At 47.8% G+C, this 23,384-nt stretch overlaps 1 protein-coding gene across 1 annotated transcript in view; it reads left to right on the top strand.

Moving 5' to 3' along the window:
- Positions 1-1,342: 1,342 nt before the first annotated feature.
- The window catches only part of LOC147124189 (glyoxylate reductase/hydroxypyruvate reductase-like), a 99,227-nt gene continuing 77,185 nt past the window's right edge, over positions 1,343-23,384 (top strand). Inside the window, exon 1 of the mRNA XM_085983656.1 lies at positions 1,343-1,518. Coding sequence (XP_085839782.1) covers positions 1,358-1,518 — 161 coding nt within the window. The 5' untranslated portion in view covers positions 1,343-1,357. The remainder of the gene's footprint in view (positions 1,519-23,384) is intronic.

Here is a 23,384-nt window from a genome sequence, read left to right as displayed (position 1 = left end):
AGGCAGTGCAACAAAGGTTCACTAGATTGAATCCTGGGATGAGAGGGCTGTCGTATGATGAGCGATTGTGTAGAATGGGCCTATACTCTCAGAAGTTTAGAAGAATGAGAGGTGATCTCATTGAAACATACAAGATTCTGAAGGGGATTGACAGGGTAGATGCTGAGAGGTTGTTTCCCCTGGCTGGAGTGTCTAGAACTAGGGGGCATTGTCTCAGGATAAGGGGTCGGCCATTTAAGACTGAGATGAGGAGGAAGTTCTTCACTCAGAGGGTTGTGAATTTTTGGAATTCTCTGCCCCAGAGGGCTGTGGTGCTGAGTCTTTGAGTATATTTAAGGCTAAGATAGATAGATTTTTGGACTCTAGGGGAATCAAGGGATATGGAGATCGGGCGGGAAAGTGGAGTTGAGGTCAATGATCAGCCATGATCTTACTGAATGGTGGAACAGGCTCGAGGGGCCATATGGCCTACTCCTGCTCCTATTTCTTATGTTCTTTTACGTCCACCTGAGAGGGCAGACGGGGCCTCGGTTTAACGTCTCATCCAAAAGATGGCACCTCTGAAAATGCAGCACTCCCTCAGTACTGCACTGAGCCAAGGCTGACACCTCATTATGGCTTAGGGGACAGAAGTAAGCGAGAAAGTGACATGACAGGGGTGAAACTGGTCCAAACCAGCACCGCAAAATGGGTTCGTTATAGTATTGAAAATCGGGTGGGGTGTAAAACGGTCGGCCCATTCGCTATGAGCCCATTTTCCGCTGCCAGGGAAGACCAATTTCACCCGATTTGTTTCACCTCACACTGTGTCTAAACCAATTAGTGAAACGTTTATTTATCAAACACTTTCTTAGGGGGTCATTCAGCCCGACTGCCTGCCTCTCTTCCGCGGCCACATTCGTGCCTGGGTGGCCCTGGAGATGGAGCACGCGGTGTCCGCCGGCACGCTCGAGGTCTTCCACAACCTGTGGGCACTGCATGGACTGGAGTGCATCATCACTACCGGCAATCAAATTTTTATTTAATTTATTAAATTTAATTTAATGTATTTTTGTTAATTTAAAGTTTATTTGTTAGTACCCAAAAGAGTACACTCAAGAAAAAGCAAAAAAAGAGTACACTTTCTACAGAATTAAAAGTTTGAGGGTTCCAGCCAGGTGGTTCTATTTGACCCTGGAACACAAGGCTACCTATACAAAGCTGGCCCCTCTCCAGTCAGTATCCAGGGATGGCCCGGGCTAAGTCAAACATTGGTCGGATTGGGAGCCTCCCCTTGTTTGAATGAACTCAACAATCCCTGGGAAGGACAGGAGAAAGCATCTCAAAGTCCCTGTTTGCGTTGGCGGTGTGAGTTAGCATGTGGCTGAGGGGGTTAAGCCGCGGCGCACTGACAGAGCTGAGCCGAGCTGCGACCAGTGAAGCGGGACAAACCATGCAGGGGAGTGGGCAACTGGCGCGGGTCTACGTGAGCCGGCGGATCCCGCAGGAAGGGCTGCGGTTGCTCCGGGACTCGGGCATGTGAGTAAGGAAAAGGGAACCAGGGGGCAGATGAGAGGGGCCAGTGCCTTCATTCCTGCTCCATTCTTGTTACAGGAAAATATTTCAAAGCCACTTACTGTTAAGACTTTTTCTAAACTTCACTTGCCGAAATGAACCCGTCAGTCGCCAAGAATAAACAGCTACTTTAGGCTATGAAGCTCGAAGTACTTTAAAATACAGGCAGCCCACCACCTTGGTACTGAAGAGGTGTTGATCAGTAGAATAAGATGTCTGTGTCGATATGCGCGATCTTCTTGGAGATCCTCTCCACTTTGAGCTGGCAGTTTGTGGTGTCGATAGTAGCCATGGTGTGGAGATGCCGGAGTTGGACTGGGGTGGACAAATGTAAGTCTCACAACACCAGGTTATAGTCCAACAGCTTTATTTGAAATCACAAGCTTTAGGAAGCTTGTGATTTCAAATAAAGCTGTTGGACTATAACCTGGTGTTGTGTGACTTACATTTGTCCACCCCAGTCCAACTCCGGCATCTCCACACAGTAGAATAAGAGACTGGGACCAGTTCCAGTTAACCAGGTTCAGCAAGCAAAACGAGCTGGAGATACCGACGACAAGCTGATCCTGTTTCTAAGGTCTTTAATACTCAAGTTATTTTTGTATTTGCTCTCCCATGAAGGGAATTTCTTTAAATGTTTCTTCCATTGTTGTTAGATCCGTGGTTCAGTGGATAAATAGTCACAAGGATGCTGTACATTAACAAATAACAGGTCTTTACTGGAGGAGGGTAATCTCTAGACTGGGGTACAGAGGCATGCGCACAGCTTATATACCGGTGTGGTCACTGCCGGTACTACAGTATACAGGAGCTGTAAAAAGTAGTTCTGACTTAAAGGCACATACACTACAATTCCTCCCTTTTTAGATTAATAATACCCCCTTAATATTCAAATAACAATTACATTTTTACATGTACATTCAATAACAAAAGTCCATTTATAGATTCAGTCTTGGGGCGGCTTCCTGACCCTTTCGGGATAGCGCCTTTCCAGAGGTTCTTGTTCTTGGTGCAGAGGTGATTCTGACCCCTTTTCATCGGGTAGTTCATCGGGTTCCACTGCTACTGGGTCTGAAGTAGATGCTACCGGTATGTCGGGTTCATCCCCAGGTACTTGAGACATGGGGTTGACGCATTCCTGTGATGCTAAGATCTGATCGACGTGGCGTCTCACAATGTTCTCCCTGACATCCACTGTGTACATTAATGGCCCCTGCCTTGTACATATCGTTCCGGGTTGCCACTTCTCTGTTCGATAGTCCCGGGCCAAGACTGGTTGCCCTACATTGAAGCTCCTTGTCGGCTTCTCGTTGATGTGCTGGAATTGTTTGTCCTCAACATTTCTTCGCACATTTGGTCTGAGCAAGTCCAGATGAGATCTCAACCTTCGGTTAAAGAACATCATGGCCGGGGTCTGGTTGGTAACTGCATGTGTTGCGTTTCGGTAGGCTAATAAGAAATTGTCCAGCTTATGCTGTAGTGGAATTTCCTCGTCACACATGGCCTTTATCGCCTTCTTAAAGGTTTGTACGAACCTCTCAGCCAATCCATTGGTGGCTGGATGATACGGGGCGGATGTGTAATGCCTTACCCCATTCCTTTTCATGAATTTTTGGAACTCGTCGGACACAAACTGTGGTCCATTATCAGAGCAGATCTGCTCTGGCAAACCGTTTCTGGCAAATATGGTCTGCAGGACTGCAATCGTTTTCTCTGTAGTGGTTGAAGACATCTTTATCACCTCAGGCCACTTTGAATGAGCATCCACTGCTATTAAGAACATTGAGTCCATGAATGGACCAGCGAAATCAATGTGCACCCGTTGCCATGGAGAGGAGGGCCACTCCCATGGGTGTAGAGGGGCATGTGGTGGTGCATTTTGGACCTTCTGGCATCCTAAGCAGCTCTTAGTTAGGTCTTCGATTTGTTGATCGATTCCCGGCCACCACACATAAGCCCTAGCAAGGCTTTTCATTTTCACTCCCCCCAGATGACCTTCATGTAGCTCATTTAGCACTCTCTCCCTTAACTTGGGTGGAATCACCACTCTGGATCCACACATCACTGTCCCCTGGCATACTGACAGCTGTTCTCTTCTGGATGAGAATGCTGGCAACAGTGAGTCGCCATGTGTTGGCCATCCCCTCACCGTCAATTCATATACCCGTGACAGCATCGGATCATTGCGGGTCTCCTTCTCTATATCCGCGTTTGTTACTGGCAATTGTTCAATTATCGACGAATAAAATATCTCGATAGGATCCACTGCTGGTGCTTCCTCCACAGTAGGCAGTGGCAGGCGCGATAGCCCATCAGCGTTCCCATGCTGTTTCGTGCCTTTATATTCTATTTCATATTGATTCGCCCCTAGAAACAGGGACCATCTTTGCAACCACTGTGCAGTCATTACTGGCACGCCCTTCTTAGGATTAAAGATGGAGACAAGTGGTTGGTGGTCAGTCAGCAAGGTGAACTTCTGCCCATGCAGATAGTGGTTGAATTTTTTTACTCCCCATACTAGGCTGAGGGCCTCCCTGTCAATCTGGGCGTAGTTGCGCTCAGCTGAGGTTAGTGACCGAGACGCAAAGGCTACTGGCCTCTCCAACCTGTCTGGGAATTTGTGCGACAGCACCGCTCCAATGCTGTAGGGTGATGCATCACATGCCAAACGAATTGGTAGTGCTGGGTTGAAATGGGCCAACACCTCTTTTGATGTGATCAATTCTTTACACTTCTGGAAAGCTCATCTACGGTCGTCATCCCACTTCCATGGTACCCCTGTTTGCAGTAGGGTGTTCAGCGGGTGTAATACCGTAGACAAATTTGGTAAGAACTTGTGGTAATAGTTTACCAGCCCGAGGAACGACCTCAGTTGTGACACATTTTCCGGTGCTGGAGCCTTGACTACTGCCTCAATCTTGTCAGGGAACTTATGTAATGTGGTAAACCACTTTTGTCGTTCACTATCGTTACACTATAGTTATCACTGTTATATCGTTATCACTGTTCACACTGTTGTATCACTATACAAGGTCGCCTCTTGTCACGCTGTTATACCTGGGCTGAACACTGCTGACTCCGCCCATGGCTCCACCTACCTGCCCAGGTATAAAGGTGGTCGACTGGCTGGTATTCCTCCTTGTTGGATCCGATCACCCACGAGGGTGGGCTCTGTTATTTAGCCAATAAAAACCTATAGTTACTTTCTTAACTCGTCGCTTTTCATTGGATGAATTGATAGGTATATCAATTTTATTGGCTAAATTTTAAAATGTCGACACTTGAGCAGTCAAACGACCAGCCAAGCGACCAGCCAGACGCCCAGCTACAACAGCCACAGCAGCCGGCCTGGCTGCGAGCCCTCAGACCACCGTACCTGGACCTAAGCCCACAGGCAGCAAACTCAGCCCTCGACTTCGAACACTGGCTGAGCTGCTTCGAAGCCTACCTGGGAGAATCCAGCGTGCCTCAGAAATCCATGCTAAGAGTTCTGAATGCCCAAGTGAGCCCTAAAGTATTCGCACTCATCCGGGACCTTAAAACATACGAGGACGCCATCAACCGGCTGAAAAGACAGTACCAAACCCCGGTAAATTCCATGTATGCCAGACACCTCCTAAGATCCCGCCCGCAACAGCCAGGAGAGCCCGTGGAGGAATTTTTACGGGTGCTACAAGCACTCGGCAGAGACTGTAACTTTAAAGCGGTAACGGCGGCAGAAAATACTGAAGACAATGTCCGCGATGCCTTCGTGAAAGGCCTGCGGTCCGACTACTCACGGCAAAGACTACTGGAAGCAAGGGACCTCGACCTGGACAAAGCTGCAGCCCTCGCTCTCTCTCTAGAGGTGGCCCATCGGGACCTCGAGGCATACTCAAGGTACTGTAACTCGCGACCCTGGGACTTGGGACCGACCCCGACCGCGATACCCCCCGCAGCAACCCCCCGGGACCTACCTCAGCGTCGGCGTCCCGGACCCGATCGAGACCGCCGCCCCCGGTACCGGCTCCGACATCGGACCCCCGCGATCGGGCCGCCGGCTGCTTCTTCTGCGGCCAGGCGAAACACCTGAGGTCGCGCTGCCCAGCCAGGAACTCTACCTGCTCAAACTGCATGAAGAAAGGCCACTTCGCTAAGGCCTGCAGAGGTGGATCATCAGAGGCCAGCAGTGCCTCATGCGAGCTGTGGGGGCGGCCATCTTCCTTCAAGGCAACAGAGGCCAGCATCCCCACATGTGAGTCATGGGGCGGCCATCTTTGATACAGGCAACCGACACCAGCAGTGCCTCATGTGAGTTACCGGGGCAGCCATCTTCTCCGCCATTTTGTCCAACCTCGTGGGAGACGCCATTTTACCCACCACGCTCGACCGCCACCGTGCCTCTAGGCCCGACTACATGCCTCACCCGCAGACTACAGCAACTCGCTCAGCTATACACCCGCCCGCATCACCTGTCCAAGTCAATGATGGACATCAGAGTAAACGGCCACGCCACGACCTGCCTGTTCGACAGCGGAAGCATGGAGAGTTTCATCCACCCAGACACGGTGAGCCACTACTCCCTCCCTGTCCTGCCAACGCGCAACCGGATCTCGATGGCATCGAGATCCCACGCCACAGACATCAGCGGCTACTGTGTTGTGACCCTATCGGTTAAGGGTACGGAGTATAAAAATTTTAAACTCCTCGTCCTCCCCCAGCTATGCGCCACCGTCCTACTAGGGCTAGACTTCCAATCCCACCTCCAAAGCGTCACGCTAGCATACGGCGGACCCCTCCCCCCACTCACAGTCGACAACCAACAGGTTTTAAACCGCCCACCGCGTAACACCTGCGGCCTATCCACCCTCAAGGTCCCGCCACCTTCCCTGTTCGCTAACCTCACCCCCGACTGCAAACCCGTCGCGACCAAGAGCAGGCGGTACAGCGCCGGGGACAGAGCTTTCATTAGCTCTGAGGTGCAGCGTCTCCTGAAGGAGGGCATCATCGAAGGGAGCACCAGCCCCTGGCGTGCCCAGGTCGTGGTAGTTAAGACGGGCAATAAGAACCGCCTGGTCATCGACTACAGCCAGACCATAAACAGGTACACCCAGCTGGACGCATACCCCCTTCCCCGCATATCTGATATGGTCAATCAGATCGCACAATACCGAGTATTCTCTGCCATCGACCTTAAGTCGGCCTACCACCAACTCCCTATCCACCCTGAGGACCGCCAGTATACCGCCTTCGAGGCGAATGGCCGCCTCTACCACTTCCTTAGGGTTCCCTTCGGCGTCACCAACGGGGTTTCGGTCTTCCAAAGGGAGATGGACCGGATGGTTGACCAGAACGGGCTGCACGCCACATTCCCCTACCTAGATAACGTCACCATCTGCGGCCGCGACCGGCAGGACCATGACGTTAACCTGGAGAGATTCCTCTGTACGGCCCAACGGCTGAACCTCACCTACAATAAGGAGAAATGTGTGTTTAACACCTCGCGCCTTGCCATCCTCGGCTGTGTAGTAGAGAACGGAGTCATCGGCCCCGACCCTGAAAGAATGCGTCCCCTCATGGAGCTACCCCTCCCCCACTGTCCAAAGGCTCTGAAGAGAACCCTGGGGCTCTTCGCCTACTATGCCCAATGGGTGCCCAATTATGCAGACAAAGCCAGACCCCTCATGAAGTCCACATCCTTCCCCCTTACGGAGGAAGCGTGCGCAGCCTTCTCCCTCATTAAGGGAGACATCGTCAAGGCCACAATGCACGCAGTGGACGAGTCCATCCCCTTCCAAGTGGAGAGCGATGCATCCGACTTCGCCCTAGCCGCTACCCTTAACCAGGAGGGGAGACCAGTGGCCTTCTTCTCAAGGACCCTACAGGGCCCTGAGATCCGACACTCGTCGGTCGAGAAGGAGGCCCAAGCGATTGTGGAGGCGGTACGACGCTGGAGGCATTACCTGGCAGGCAAACGATTTACCCTCCTCACCGACCAGCGTTCGGTCGCTTTTATGTTTAATAACAAGCTGAGGGGCAAAATCAAGAATGACAAGATATTGAGGTGGAGAATCGAACTATCCACCTATGATTATGATATCTTGTACCGGCCAGGTAAGCTGAACGATCCCCCTGATGCTCTGTCACGAATTACATGCGCCAGCGCGCAAAGTGATAGACTTCAGACCCTCCACAACGACCTCTGCCACCCCGGGGTCACCTTTACCACTTCATTAAGGCCCGCAACCTGCCATACTCCATCGAGGAGGTCAGGACCATGACCAGGAACTGCCAGACCTGTGCCGAGTGCAAACCGCACTTCTTTAGGCCGGACAGAGCAAGCCTGATCAAGGCCACCCGCCCCTTCAAGCGCCTGAGCATCGACTTTAAGGGGCCCCTCCCGTCCTCTGACCATAATGTGTACTTCCTCAACATCGTTGATGAGTACTCCCGTTTCCCCTTTGCCTTCCCCTGCCCAGACATGACCAGTACCACGGTCATTAAATGCCTGAACGACCTCTTCGCCTTGTTCGGGTTCCCAAACTATATACATAGTGACCGGGGCTCCTCCTTCATGAGCGAGGAACTCCGTCAGTTCCTACTAGCGAGAGGTATTGCTGCAAGCAGGACCACCAGCTACAACCCCCGAGGGAACGGCCAGGTGGAAAGAGAGAACGCGACGGTATGGAAGGCCGTCCTCTTAGCCTTAAAGTCTAAGGGCCTCCCAACCTCCCGCTGGCAGGAAGTCCTCCCGGCAGCGCTGCATTCCATCTGGTCACTACTCTGCACTGCCATTAACGCCACCCCCCATGAACGAATGTTTGTTTTCCCCAGGAAGTCGACTACGGGAACCACACTACCAACCTGGCTGACCTCCCCGGGGCCCGTCCTGCTGCGAAAGCACGTGAGGGCCCATAAAACGGACCCCCTGGTCGAGAAGGTGAACCTCCTGCACGCCAACCCCCAGTACGCCTATGTGGCTTACCCAGACGGGCGGGAGGACACAGTCTCCTTATGGGACCTCGCACCCTCGGGCATTCCGGAGACACCACCTTTACCCCCCCCCCCCAATTCCAGCTCAGGTAGACGGCACGCCGGAACCCCACGAGCCTTCGCCGGCCACGCAGACACCAGCATCAACACCGGAGAATGCAACACCGCCGCTGCGACGATCAGAAAGGCTTACGAGGCCTCCAGACAGACTGACTTACCAGAACTGGTAGTACACTTCACCCCGCCGGACTCAAATCTAAACAAGGGGTGAATGTGGTAAACCACTTTTGTCATTCACTATCGTTACACTATAGTTATCACTGTTATATCGTTATCACTGTTCACACTGTTGTATCACTATACGAGGTCGCCTCTTGTCACGCTGTTATACCTGGGCTGAACACTGCTGACTCCGCCCATGGCTCCACCTACCTGCCCAGGTATAAAGGTGGTCGACTGGCTGGTATTCCTCCTTGTTGGATCCGATCACCCACGAGGGTGGGCTCTGTTATTTAGCCAATAAAAACCTATAGTTACTTTCTTAACTCGTCGCTTTTCATTGGATGAATTGATAGGTATATCATGTAACCCCTCTTCATCGATGACGTGGCCGCAATACGAGATCTGTTTTTGGAAAAACTCGCACTTGTGGCGATTAGCTCGTAGCCCATATTCCTTTAATCTGGCGAGCACCTTCTCCAAGTTAGCGAGGTGATCACCGTCATTTTCGCCTGTGGCCAAGATGTCGTCCAAATAACACTGGGTCCCTGGAATCCCTTGCAGGACCTGAGCCATCGCCCTTTGCCAGATAGCCGGAGCCGAGGCTACTCCAAACACCAGCCGGTTGTATTGATAGAGACCTTTATGGGTGTTGATCGTAAGGTAATGTTTCAAAGCTTCTTCTACCTCCATTTGCAAGTACGCCTGGGCTAGATCAATTTTGGTGAAGCGTTTACCACCAGATAGCGAGGCGAAAATATCCTCAATTCGTGGAAGCGGATATTGCACCGTGTGAAGGACTGGGTTCACTGTCACCTTAAAATCCCCACAGATGCGGACCTTCTTTGGTTCCCCAGGCGTATTACTCAACGACCTCTTCATTACAGGAACGATGGGTGTAGCCCACTCGCTCCAGTCCACTTTGGACAGTACTCCTGAACGCTCCAACCCTTCCAGCTCTGCTTCAACCGCTGGTCTGATCGCATAAGGCACTGGTCTGGCCTTCAGAAACTTTGGGCTTGCATTTTCCTCTATTTTAATTGTTGCTGTTATTCCTTTTAATGTTCCTAGTCCCTCCTGGAACACTTCTTTTGCGTCAGTTAGCATTTTTGACAGTCGTCCAGGTGTGACGTCGTCATCCTTTTTGGCCTCAACCTTCAGTGCCTGTATGGAATACCAATCTAATTGTATCTTTCGGATCCATTCACGTCCTAGCAGTGGTCCATTTTAGGTATTTCCTGACCTTTATATGTCACTTTCACCCTTATTTTCCCTTTGGGGTAGACTTTTTGCCCCGTATACGTCTTCAAGACAATCTCTGTAGCTTTCAAGGGTATGTGTGAAAATAGCCGCTTGTAGTCTCTTTGATTTATGACTGTTAGAGCTGACCCTGTGTCCAATTCCATTTCCACTTGGACTCCGTCTATCTTGAGTGTAACCCAGATAGTCTGGTGATCCTCCATTTCGGTTACATTATGTAGTTTCAGACAACCCAGCTCCTTGCTTCCGGAGTCTGTGTCACTTTTCTGTTCGTCTGAACCACTGTCCATCACCTGGTGTACCTTTTCGTACTTCTCCTGTGGAGATTTCTTACTGTTGGTTTTCTTCCCAGACCTGCAGACTCTTGCTATGTGTCCTGCTTTCCCACACTGTCTGCACACTTGGTCCTTGAACCAACAATCTTTCTGGTCATGTGTTGTTCTGCCGCAGCGATAGCACTTCCCTATTCCATAGGTCATTTCGTTGGTGCCATATTCTTGCGGTCTCCGTTGTATCTCTGCAGCGCCCCTTGCGGCTGCTTCGTGTGATACTGCCATACTGAAAGCTTTGCCCAGCATAAGGTCCTTTTCTGATAGAAGCCGTTTCTGGGTTCCTTCACTTTGTAGCCCACACACAAACTTGTCCCTTAACGTGTCTGCTAGTCCCGCTCCAAACTGGCAGTATTTCGATAGCTTGTGCAGTTCCGTTAGGTACTCAGCATTGCTTTCGTCTTTGTGTTGGTTCCTTTTATGGAACTTAAATCGTTCTGCTATCAGCAGCGGTGTGGGGTTTAAGTGGTCCTGTAGGATTTCTACTATGCTTTCAAAATTCTTGTTTACCGGCTTCTCTGGGGTTATTAGATTTCGCAGTAACCCATAAGTTTTTGCACCCATGGAATTTAACAGAACCAGTGCTTTATTAGCATCTGGCACTTCATTCGCCCTGCAGTACACCTCAATACGTTCCACATATGTCGCCCAATCTTCGACTTCATTGTCGAACGTAGAGATACTGCCACTCTCCGGCATCCTTGGTTGTGCGTTAACTATCACCAATGGCGCCTCCCGCACTTCCCCTTCTTCTCCGCTGGCACAAAATGGCATCTCCCGCACTTTCCTGCCTTCCCGCGCTCGCCCATCTTCTCCGCTGCAGCTTCACAAAATGGCGTCTCCCACACTCTTCCTTCTCCGCGGCTCAATGGCACCTCCCGCGCTCTCCCTGCTTCTCCGCGGCTCAATGGCGTCTCCCGCGCTCTCCCTGCTTCTCCGCGGCTCAATGGCGTCTCCCCTTGCTTCGCCCCGCGGACCCTGATCAGCCCGTGATCCCTGGCTGTACTCTGCGCGTTCTTCTCTTGATATTTGTCGACGCCGCTCAGTCTAGAACCCGGCTGTTTCTTGCCCTCTCTCTCTCCGGTTTGCAGTATTTTTCCTTGACGCCGCTCGGTGATCAACCCCCGGCTGCGCCCTGCTCTCTTCACCCTCTTTCTTACCCCGTTGACGCTGCTTGGCTCTCTCTCTGCCGTCGGTCGGCTCCAGCCGCCGCTGCTCGGGAAGGGTCTGCTCTGGACCTGTCGTCGGTCTCTTACTGCTCGTTGTGGCTGGGGAACCAAGCCCGGCTCGCCACAGCCTCCCCAGCGAAGTTGGATCTCTGCCTGACTGCTGGGCGGTTGCTCGCGGTCGACGCCCGTGTTCCTGGACTCGAATTTTTTTTTTTTATGTTGCAGGTAGATTCGAATCGACACTCGTCGCCACTGTTAGATCCGTGGTTCAGTGGATAAATAATCACACGGATGCTGTACATTAACAAATAACAGGTCTTTACTGGAGGAGGGTAATCTCTAGACTGGGGTACAGAGGCATGCGCACAGCTTATATACCGGTGTGGTCACTGCCGGTACTACAGTATACAGGAGCTGTAAAAAGTAGTTCTGACTTAAAGGCACATACACTACAATTGTGATACTGCTCCCCACCCCTGCTCCCTGGAAGGTGTTCACTCCTCACTAGAATTCAATCGTACATGTACTGGATGTCCTGCAGTTAACTTGGGAAAAGAAAAACTGCAAATGCTGGAAATACACAGCAGGTCAGTTGGCATCTGAAAAGGAAAAGATTGGTTATGACATTTAGGGTCACTAATCTCTTGAAGCACCTCATTCAAGTAACATAGAAACATAGAAGATAGGAGCAGGAGTAGGCCATTCGGCCCGCCCCGAGCCTGTTCCGCCAGTTAATGAGATCATGGCTAAATTCAGTACCCTGTCCCTGCCTTCTCCCCATATCCCCTGATCCCTTTAGCCTTAAGAAATATATCTAACTCTTTCTTGAATATATTTAATAAGTTGGCCTCAACTGCCTTCTGTGGTAGAGAATTCCACAGGTTCACCACTCTCTGGGTGAAGAAATTCCTCCTCATCTCAGTCTTAAATAGCTTACCCCTTATCCTTAGACTGTGACCCCTGGTTCTGGACTCCCCCGCCAATGGGGACATCCTTCCTGCGTCTAGTCTTTCTAGTCCTGTTAGAATTTTATAAGTTTCAATGAGATCCCCTCTCATTCTTCTAAACTCTAGCGAATATAAGCCTAATTGACCCAATCTCTCGTCATATGTCATTCCTGCCATCCCAGGTATCAGTCTGGTGAGTTTTTGCTGCACTCCCTCCATGGCAAGAACATCCTTTCTCAGATAAGGTGACCAAAACTGCACACAATACTCAAGGTGTGGTCTCACCAAGGACCTGTACAACTGCAGCAAGACATCCTTGCTCCTGTACTTGAATTCTCTTGCTATGAAGGCCAACATACCATTTGCCCTCTTAACCGCCTGCTGCACCTGCATGCTTACCTTCAGCAACTGGTGCACAAGGACACCCAGGTCTCGTTGCACTTCCCCTTTTCCCAATCTATTGCTGTTCAGATAATCTGTCTTCCTGTTTTTGCCACTGAAGTGGATAACCTCGCATGTATCCACATTATACTGCATCTGCCATGCTTCTGCCCAATCACCCAACCTATCCAAATCATACTGGAGTTTCTCTGCATCCTCCTCACAGCACACATGCCCACCCAGCTTTGTGTCATCTGCAAACTTGGGAGATATTACATCTAGTTCCTTCGTCTAGATCATTAATATATATTGTGAATAGCTGGGGTCCTAGCACCAATCCCTGCGGTTCCCCACTAGTCACTGCCTGCCACTTGGAAAAAGACCCATTTATTCGAACTCTTTGCTTCCTGTCTGCCAACCAGTTCTCTATCCAAGTCAGTACCTTGCCCCCAATCCCATGTGCTTTAACTTTGCACGCCAATCTCTTATGCGGGACCTTATCGAAAGCCTTCTGAAAGTCCAAATACACCACATCCACTGGTTCTCCCTTGTCTATTCTACCAGTTACATCCTCAAAAATTTCCAGTAGATTAGTCAAGCACGATTTACCTTTTGTAAATCCAGGTTGACTTTGTCAGACCCTGCCACTGTTTTCCAAATGCTCTGCTATTACATCTTTTATAATGGACGCTAGCATTTTCCCCACTACCGATGTCCGGCTTACCAGTCTATAATTCCCCGTTTTCGCTCTACCACCTTTTTTAAATAGTGGGGTTACATTAGCTACCCTCCAATCCATGGGAACTATTCCAGGTATCAGTCTGGTGAATCTTCGCTGCACTCCCTCCATGGCAAGAACATCCTTCCTCAAATAAGGTGAGTAAAACTGCACACAATACTCAAGGTGTGGTCTCACCAAGGCCCTGTACAACTGCAGCAAGACATCCTTGCTCCTGTACTCAAATCCTCTCGCTATGAAGGCCAACATACCATTTGCCTTCTTAACCACCTGCTACACCTGCATGCTTACCTGCATGTGACCTCCTGCAACCTTGAGCGGTGTGTTGGCAGAGCATAGAGGCATTATAGCTGAGCCTTGTCTACATGCAGACACGCACAGACACTTACTTTCCTGGGGAGGGGAACTCTAAGGCTAGTTAAAATCCATTGGGTACCTGAGCCATACAGACTGGCCAGTAATGGTATGATGAGTGTGCTGCAATTGGCCTCAGCACCCCTGTATTAGGGAGGAGAAAATCAGCCAGGGCTCCTGTTCCTGATCACTATCCAGTGACCACTGCTGGAAGTGCATGTGTGTGAACATCAGGCAAGGACAGGATTGGGCTTGGCTGTGATGACCCTGATATCAAATAGTCTGCTGACTGTCACTGTCCAGGTTCACACATGACCAATGTCCAGTTCAGCGGATACCAGAGAGCTGTCGGTGACCGTAGACCCATATCCAGTGAGGAATCATTGCCTTCAGCAAAGGAAGGATCACAAATCTTTTGAGACCATAAAATATGAAGAAAAGTAGTAACTGGTGATGTTGTGCTGCACAGTGTCAGCTTTCCAGTCATGACCTTGCTCTAGTCTGTAAGGGGTAGTGGGAAATTAGAAGAGGCTGTTTGGCTACTTCCAAGGGCTCCATTCAATTTATCCTACCCAACTGGTTTAATCTTCTGACGGAAAGTTCTGCGTAGATATTCACTGATCCTCAAAGATAATTGAGCAAAATACCAGAATATTAATTCCCACATTTTCAATATTTAAACTTGGCCTCCTGCCTTTCATAGACAACATGACACCAGCACCAGAGGGCCAGGTCTACCATGAGGTATTTGATTATCTACATCCATGTGTATTGCTACTTTGGCTGCACTTCAAAGTATCTCATTGTATCTGAAATGCTTTGGGGTGTTTCTGAGTGATGTGAGAAGGTGCAAAATAAAAGCAAGTTCGAACTTTGAAGGAAAAAATAATCTACTGGATTTTTTTGAGGATGTAACTGGTAAAATAGATAAGGGAGAACCAGTGGATGTGGTGTATTTGGACTTTCAGAAGGCTTTCGATAAGGTCCCGCATAAGAGATTAGCATGTAAAGTTAAGGCACATGGGATTGGGGGCAAGGTATTGACTTGGATAGAGAACTGGTTGGCAGACAGAAAGCAAAGAGTTGGAATAAACTGGTCTTTTTCCGAGTGGCAGGCAGTGACTAGTGGGGTACCGCAGGGATCGGTCCTTGGACCCCAGCTATTCACAATATATATTAATGATCTAGACAAGGGAACTAGATGTAATATCTCCAAATTTGCAGACGACACAAAGCTGGGTGGGCGTGTGTGCTGTGAGGAGGATGCCGAGAAACTCCAGGATGATTTGGACAGGTTGGGTGATTGGGCAGAAGCATGGCAGATGCAATATAACGTGGATAAATGTGAGGTTATCCACTTTGGTAGCAAAAACAGGAAGGCAGATTATTATCTGAATGGCAATAGATTGGGAGAAGGGGAAGTGCAATGAGACCTGGGTGTCCTTATGCACCAGTTGCTGAAGGTAAGCATGCAGGTGCAGCAGGCAGTTAAGAAGGAAAATGGTATGTTGGCCTTCATAGCGAGAGGGTTTTAGTACAGGAACAAGGCTGTCTTGCTGCAGTTATACAGGGCCTTGGTGAGACCACATCTTGAGTATTGTGTGCAGTTTTGGTCGCCTTATCTGAGGAAGGATGTTCTTGCCATGGAAGGAGTTCAGTGAAGATTCACCAGGCTGATACCTGGGATGGCAGGAATGACGTATGAGGAGAGATTGGGTCGATTGGGCTTGTACTTGCTGGAGTTTAGAAGAATGAGAGGGGATCTCATTGAAACTTATAAAATTCTGACAGGACTGGACAGACTAGATGCAGGAAGAATGTTCCCGATGGTCGGGGAATCCAGAACCAGGGGTCACAGTCTAAGGATAAGGGGTAGGCCATTTAGGACAGAAATGAGGAGGAATTTCTTCACCCAGAGAGGGGTAAACCTGTGGAACTCTCTACCACAGAAGGCAGTAGAGGCCAATTCATTAAATATATTCAAGAAGGAGTTGAATATATTTCTCAAGGCTAAAGGGATCAAGGGATATAGGGAGAAAGCAGGGACCGGGTACTGAATTTGGATGATCAGCCATGATCGCATTGAATGGTGGAGCAGGCTCGAGGGGACGAATGGCCTACTCCTGCTCCTATCTTCGATGTATGTTTCTATGAAATCTCCAATGTAAATTAGCAAGTTCTGTTAAGTCTAGATTTTTTTTTAAAGTACAAAAAATTCAGGGTGGCTCGATCTTACCTAACTTTTACATCTTGTTACTGGAGCTGTTTTATGGTAGGGTGACCATATTTTCTAAACTGAATCTGGGGACACACAGGGTGGGAGCACAGCAAAGTAGCCAGGACAGAAAATGTAGGTTGCGCAGCGTAGCGAGGCAAAAGTTTTAGCAGCCTATATTTTAACAGTTGCACATATACACTGCAAATGCAAAACAAATGTGCATATAATTACCGCAGATGTGACATCACATTATTGAAGCACATTCAGACACCGTTTATAAATAACTAGCTGGGGGAGCCCGGCTTTGCCAGGGCTGTTTTGGGCCGGGCGGTTTAATTCGAGTCCCAGGCTTTGGGGCCTGTCTATCTGTCCCTGTGTGAATCTGCTGCCGGGCAACATTTCTACCTTTTAATAGCTTCAAAGATGGAAGTGAAAGTACTTATAAAACATTTTTGGTAAATGTTATGTCATTTTTAAAAGAGATACTAACTTTTTCGAAGCTGGATTAGCAGAGTTTGAGCTGGAAGTAGTGAAGCAATGGCTGCCCGATGCCTGAGTTGAAAAGCATTAGTCCCGCCCACAGACGCAGCGATTGGCCAACCATCAGGCGACTGAACTGTAGGATTGGTCAATCGTGTCGGCACAGGATTGGTCGACCTTGACGTCAGTCAATCAATGCTACTTAGCAGATAATGAGTTTAATTTTGAAGGTTTTTTGCATAACGCGCGAACAATTTTTGTCCGGCCGAAACGTAAATACGCTTAGGACGGTTCTGGAATCGTCAGCTTTCTTTCGACGTAACGCACGTGTAGGTATGCTCTATAACTTTCGAGTTAATTCAAGACAGACAGACAGATGGAATGACAGACAGAAGTATCCTTTTATATATATAGATACATTAACGCTGTTCAGGAACATCAGTTTTTTCTACCCGCTGTCTATGTGGCCTATTCAGTAAATTTTTCTTCACATCACTGCCCAAGTCATTTATTGTTCACAAATGTATTACTGGTTGCTGTGCTTTCTCCATGTTTCAAGAAAACCGGCATGATGATTTTGTTGCTTCTGCTCGTGGAATAAGTGTAGATATTAACCTCCATCAACCGTCATGCAGTCAACGATGATGTGGAGCTGGTGTTCTGCTGTACACTAGTTCCAGGATATGAAAGATTACACAGGAAAGTCTCTGACGGATTACCCATGTTCCTATCTTTAGTTTGCACACTGATGACCACAAAGTACAACCAAACAGCATCCACCCATTGGTTCCAAGCTGTCTGTACATTGACTGACACCCAGCTCTACCTCGCCACCACCTCTGTTCAACATTTCCACTGCCTTTGTGTTGTCAGATTGCTCGCCTGACATCCAATCCTGGATGAGCCAAAAATTCCTCCAGTTAAACATTGGGAACACCTAAGCCATTGTTTTCAGCCCCACCACAAACTCCTTTCCTTGGCCACCGATTCCTTCTCCGTTCCCTGGCCGCTATCTCAGGTTGAACCAAATGTTTTGCCACTGCAGCGTCCCTGAACTGAGCTTCGAACTCCATAATCTTCTCCATCACAAAGACCGCCCACTTCCACCTCTGTAACATTGCCCATCTCTGCTCCTGCTTCAGCCCACCTTCCCTCCTATAGCTGAGTTTTTTAAAAACAGCTTTCAGAATTTTCTCCAGTGTATGTATTATGGAAATTCAAATGTTCTCGCCAACAACATGTGGAAGGAGCTCACAAACTTGTTTGTCGCGAAGATTAAGACCACCTGTTCATTTGCCCCTGCCACACCCCCATCCCCTTGTCCACCAAGCCAAACCCCTCTCAAGGCTCCCCTGTGCCCTAGCCCTAAACCCATGTCTTACCTCCTCTTTCTATGTGAATGAGACCTACTTCCTGGCTCGCTTGACTTGACCCCACCCCATTCCCACTAAACTGTTGGGCACTAATGTGCACACCACTAATGTATTACAGTACTAGTGTTTATTTCAGTATCACTGCACACAATCTAAAAACAAAGACGAAATTACCTAAAAAGTGAATCTGTAGGCGGTAAAGATTGTTTAGATAACGATAAAAAACTACATATGCTAGAAATTTGAAACCAAAACAAATGGCTCAATCAGCATCTATGGAAATAAATAAAATTTTAGGGACCAGAGCTCTTTAGAACTAGGGTTTGAATAAAGCACCTCAATTAGTAAGTACACAACATATCCAAGTACTTAAAGATACTGGTTACATAAACTTGCTTTCTTCAATTTGGCGCGCTCTCTTTACTCCATTCTTACTCTGCTCTTTCATAAATACACCCCCCACACGCCCTCCATCTTTCATCGGATAATCCCGCCTCTGCCTGCACTTCATTCGTTTAATTTATTTATGTCGTAGTTGCTGCTGAATTTCCCCCTGCTTTGATTGATGATTGATGGCAGACCTGACCAGTCACCCAGGTTTGCCAACATGGTGGGCAGTGCCTCCAGCAAGTGACGACCAAGGTTGCTGAAACATCAGCCGCACTCTGCGATAACTAATTATAGTGCGCTGTTTTTGGATATAACTAATGGGGGTGAAATTTTACATTTATTTTCCTAAATTTGTAGGCCAGAGTTCTTGTTTATTGCCTGAAACTATTTTACATTTAATCACGGAACATTTTTTTAAATTAATGAGGAAGCCAAGAGGAAGTCCCAAGTCTTGGGTTGAAAAGAATAAAATAGAAGGTGAGGTAAATCGGGAAGTGGCCACGGCAAGTTTGGGTTTTAAATGCCTGAAGATTGTAGGAAGAAGGAAAGAGTGAGTTAGAGTAGGAGACAGTGTGAGTGGTGGTTTCAACACAATAGGGAGCAGAGAGAGGGGCTGGGGCAGCATATTTGGAGATGGGATCAAACTTTGCTCTCTTCTGGTAAAGTAAATGATTCCTACAAAACATTCACCAGAAACAGATTAAAAATCTGGCCATGATAAGAGAATCGCGATCCAGAAACCCTTTAGGTGAAGGCCATCTCAAAACCTTTCATGGCTTGCAAATGAATTTTAATAGAAAGGTGCCCTCATTTGTTATCTCCAAATGCTTATCAACCCTTTGGTAATTAGCAATCTACAGAGTTGACCTCCTGCCCCCACCCCTCCCCCACCCCACCTCCCCATACACACAATGTAATCTCAAATCCAAACTCAGGCACCGCTTATCTGTTTCAATGACGCCACTACAGAAAATTCCAGAAAACAAATGCACACTCTTCACTGCCCAAAGACTGGAGAGGATCTGTCCCCTATCTGTGACAGAGTATCAGATAGTCCTTTGAAAACCACAGACTGCAAGGTCCTTCATTTCCCCCTACTCCACTTCCTCAGTACTGCACTGAAGTTCCAGCCTAAATGATGTCTCTGGAGAGGGGCTTGAACCCATGACCTCTGACTCCGAGGCGAGAGTGCTACCACTGAGCCATGGCTGACCCAGTGGGAGCTGGATGATGGTCGGGAAATGAAGACTTCCCCCACCTCCGGCCAATACTGCCTTTTTGCCCAAGGTAAAATCAGGGCTAGTGCTTGAGCATGTAGCACTGTGTGCAGTACTTGAGCAGAATTAGTCCAGTGTCAGACTTTGCACTGTATCTGAACTGTGCTGAATTAGTCCAGTGTCAGACTTTGCAAAGTATCTGAACTGTGCTGAATTGGTCCCGTGTCCGACTCTGCGCTATATCTGAACTGTGCTGATTTTGACAAGCGTCAGATACTGCACTGTATCTGAACTGTGCTGAACCAGTCCTTTTGAATGCTTATTACCAAGACTGGTTGCAAAAGAGTATTATTCTCAGCACTGAGATCCCTCACCTTGATGAACATAAATACAATAATAAAAAAAAATGTGAAATAGACAAATACATCTCCATATTTACATATTAAAATTCTACGGAGAAGATGTAAAAGACCATGTAAATTTATGAAGTCTGTGTTTAATATATGTACATAATACCCAGCTATTCACGTTCACTCAACTCTATCCATTAAATAGGTCCCGGAATACTACTTACTAATAGATCAGACACAGAACCTTTATGAAATGTCAACTAAAGGTTGCAGTCGTCGAACAAATTATTTATTTTATTGGAAGGAAGGATGATTCCTCAATGTATTATTTAATACAAAATACAAGCTCACTCTTTGAATACACCTTGGGTTGACTTTGTTTACTGGATAAGCCAACACTTTCACCCCAAAAAACTTTTGTTTTGCACCAGGGGGGTTAACTGCTGTGGTGTGGCATTGACGATTAAATCCAACATGTCTGTGTTTTACTGCAATTTTGTTCCTGGAAAAAGAGCTGTTTAGCTGTAATGTACAATGAGACATGGCCAATGTGCTGCACTGGACTATCCCTCTGCTGCCAGCCTTGTCTCAGTGGTTAAAGAAGGGATTAATACAATTGTAATGAAGGATATTAGCTCTGATGATGTGGAATCTGTATGGGTAGAATTGAGAAATACTAAGGGGAAAAAAACATTAGTGGGAGTGGTATATAGACCTCCAAACAGTAAGGTGGAGGTTGGGGATGGCATTAAAAGGGAAATTAAAGAAGCGTGCAATAAGTCATCATGGGTGACTTTAACCTACATATAGATTGGGCCAACCAAATTAGTAACAATACTGTGGAGGAGGAATTCCTGGAGTGTTTACGGGATGGTTTCCTGGACCAATATGTCGAGGAACCAACCAGAGATCAGGCCATCTTAGACTGGGTATTATGCAACGAGAAAGGATTAATTAGCAATCTTGTTGTACGAGGCCCCTTGGGTCTGAGCGATCATAATATGATCGAATTCTTCATTAAGATGGAGAATGAAGTAGTTGACTCAGAGACAAGGGTCCTCAATTTAAATAAAGGAAACTACGATGGTCTGAGGAGCGAGTTGGGTAGGATTGAGTGGGGAATGGCGCTCAAAGGGTTGACGGTGGATAGGCAATGGTAAACATTCAAAGACGGAATGGATGAGCTACAGAATTTGTTCATCCCAGTTTGGCGTAAAAATAAAACAAAAAAGGTGACTCAACCGTGGCTAACAAGGGAAATTAGGGATAGCATAAGATCCAAGGAGAGGACATATAAATTGGCTAGAAAAAGCAATAATCCTGAGGATTGGGAGCAGTTTAGGAGTCAACAAAGGAGGACAAAGGGATTAATTAAGAAAGGGAAAATAGAATATGAGAGTAAGCTTGCAGGGAACATAAAAACTGACTGTAAAAGCTTTTATAGATATGTGAAGAGAAAAAGATTAGTGAAGTCAAGCGTAGGTCCCTTACAGTCAGAATCAGGGGAATTTATAATGGGAAACAAGGAAATGGCAGACCAACTAAATGCATACTTTGGTTCTGTCTTCACAAAGGAGGACACAAATAATCTCCCAGAGATGCCGGGGAACATAGGGTCTGATGAAAGCGAGGAACTGAAAGAAATCAGTATTTGTAGGAAAATGGTGTTAGGAAAATTGATGGGACTGAAGGCCGATAAATCCCCAGGGCCTGATGGTCTACATCCCAGGGTACTTAAGGAAGTGGCCCTAGAGATAGTAGATGCATTACTGATCATCTTCCAGAACTCGATAGACTCTGGAACGGTACCCATGGATTGGAGGGTAGCTAATGTTACCCCACTATTCAAAAAAGGTGGTAGAGAAAAAGCGGGGAATTATAGACCGGTAAGCCTGACATCGGTAGTGGGGAAAATGCTAGAGTCCATTATAAAAGATGTAATAGCAGAGCACTTGGAAAGCAGTGACAGGATCGGACAAAGTCAACATGGATTTACAAAAGGTAAATCATGCTTGACTAATCTATTGGAATTTTTTGAGGATGTAACTGGTAAAATAGATAAGGGAGAACCAGTGGATGTGGTGTATTTGGACTTTCAGAAGGCTTTCGATAAGGTCCCACATAAGAGATTAGCGTGCAAAATTAAGGCACATGGGATTGGGGGCAAGGTATTGACTTGGATAGAGAACTGGTTGGCGGACAGAAAGCAAAGAGTTGGAATAAACGGGTCGTTTTCCGAGTGGCAGGCAGTGACTAGTGGGGTACCGCAAGGATCGGTCCTAGGACCCCAGCTGTTCACAATATATATTGATGATCTGGACGAGGGAATTGGATGTAATATCTCCAAATTTGCAGACGACACAAAGCTGGGTGGGAGGGTAAGCTGCGAGGAGGATGTCGGGAAACTCCAGTACGATTTGGACAGGTTGGGTGATTGGGCAGAAACATGGCAAATGCACTATAATGTGGATAAATGTGAGGTTATCCACTTTGGTGGCAAAAACAGGAAGGCAGATTATTATTTGAATGGCAATAGATTGGGAGAAGGGGAAGTGCAAAGAGACCTGGGTGTCCTTGTGCACCAGTCGCTGAAGGTAAGCATGCAGGTGCAGCAGGCGGTTAAGAAGGCAAATGGTATGTTGGCCTTCGTAGCAAGAGGGTTCGAGTACAGGAACAAGGAGGTCTTGCTACAGTTGTATAGGGCCTTGGTGAGACCGCACCTTGAGTATTGTGTGCAGTTTTGGTCACCTTACCTGAGGAAGGACGTTCTTGCCATGGAGGGAGTGCAGCGAAGATTCACCAGGCTGATACTTGGGATGGCAGGAATGACGTATGAGGAGAGATTGTGTCGATTGGGCTTATACTCACTGGAGTTTAGAAGATTGAGAGGGGATCTCATCGAAACCTATAAAATTCTGTCAGGTCTGGACAGACTAGATGCAGGAAGGATGTTTCTGATGGCCGGGGAGTCCAGAACCAGGGGTCATAGTCTAAGGATAAGGGGTAAGCCATTTAGGACTGAAATTAGGAGGAATTTCTTCACCCAGAGAGTGGTGAACCTGTGGAATTCTCTGCCACAGAGGGCGGTGGAGGCCAGTTCATTAAATATATTCAAGAAAGAGTTGGATATGTTTCTTGAGGCTGAAGGGATCAAGGGATATGGGGAAAAGGCAGGGACAGGGTACTGAATTTGGATGATCAGCCATGATCACATTGAATGGTGGAGCAGGCTCGAAGGGCCGAATGGCATATTCCTGCTCCTATCTTCTATGTTTCTATGTAGCGCACTTGCCTCTAAGTCAAAAGGTCATGGGTTCAAATCTCACTGCAGGATTTAAATACTTAGGCATAAAAATTGGTAGACAGCATTCCTGTTTTACAGGCATAAAATGGGGGCCGATGCATCTAAAGTGGCGTAATGAGTGCCCCGTC

The sequence above is a fragment of the Somniosus microcephalus genome, chromosome 1 (genome assembly GCF_052327205.1).
Source record: "Somniosus microcephalus isolate GS21.2 chromosome 1, FLI_Smic_1.0, whole genome shotgun sequence".
In the NCBI taxonomy this organism is placed as follows: Eukaryota; Metazoa; Chordata; class Chondrichthyes; order Squaliformes; family Somniosidae; genus Somniosus; species Somniosus microcephalus.
This window is presented reverse-complemented; position numbering and strand designations above follow the sequence as displayed.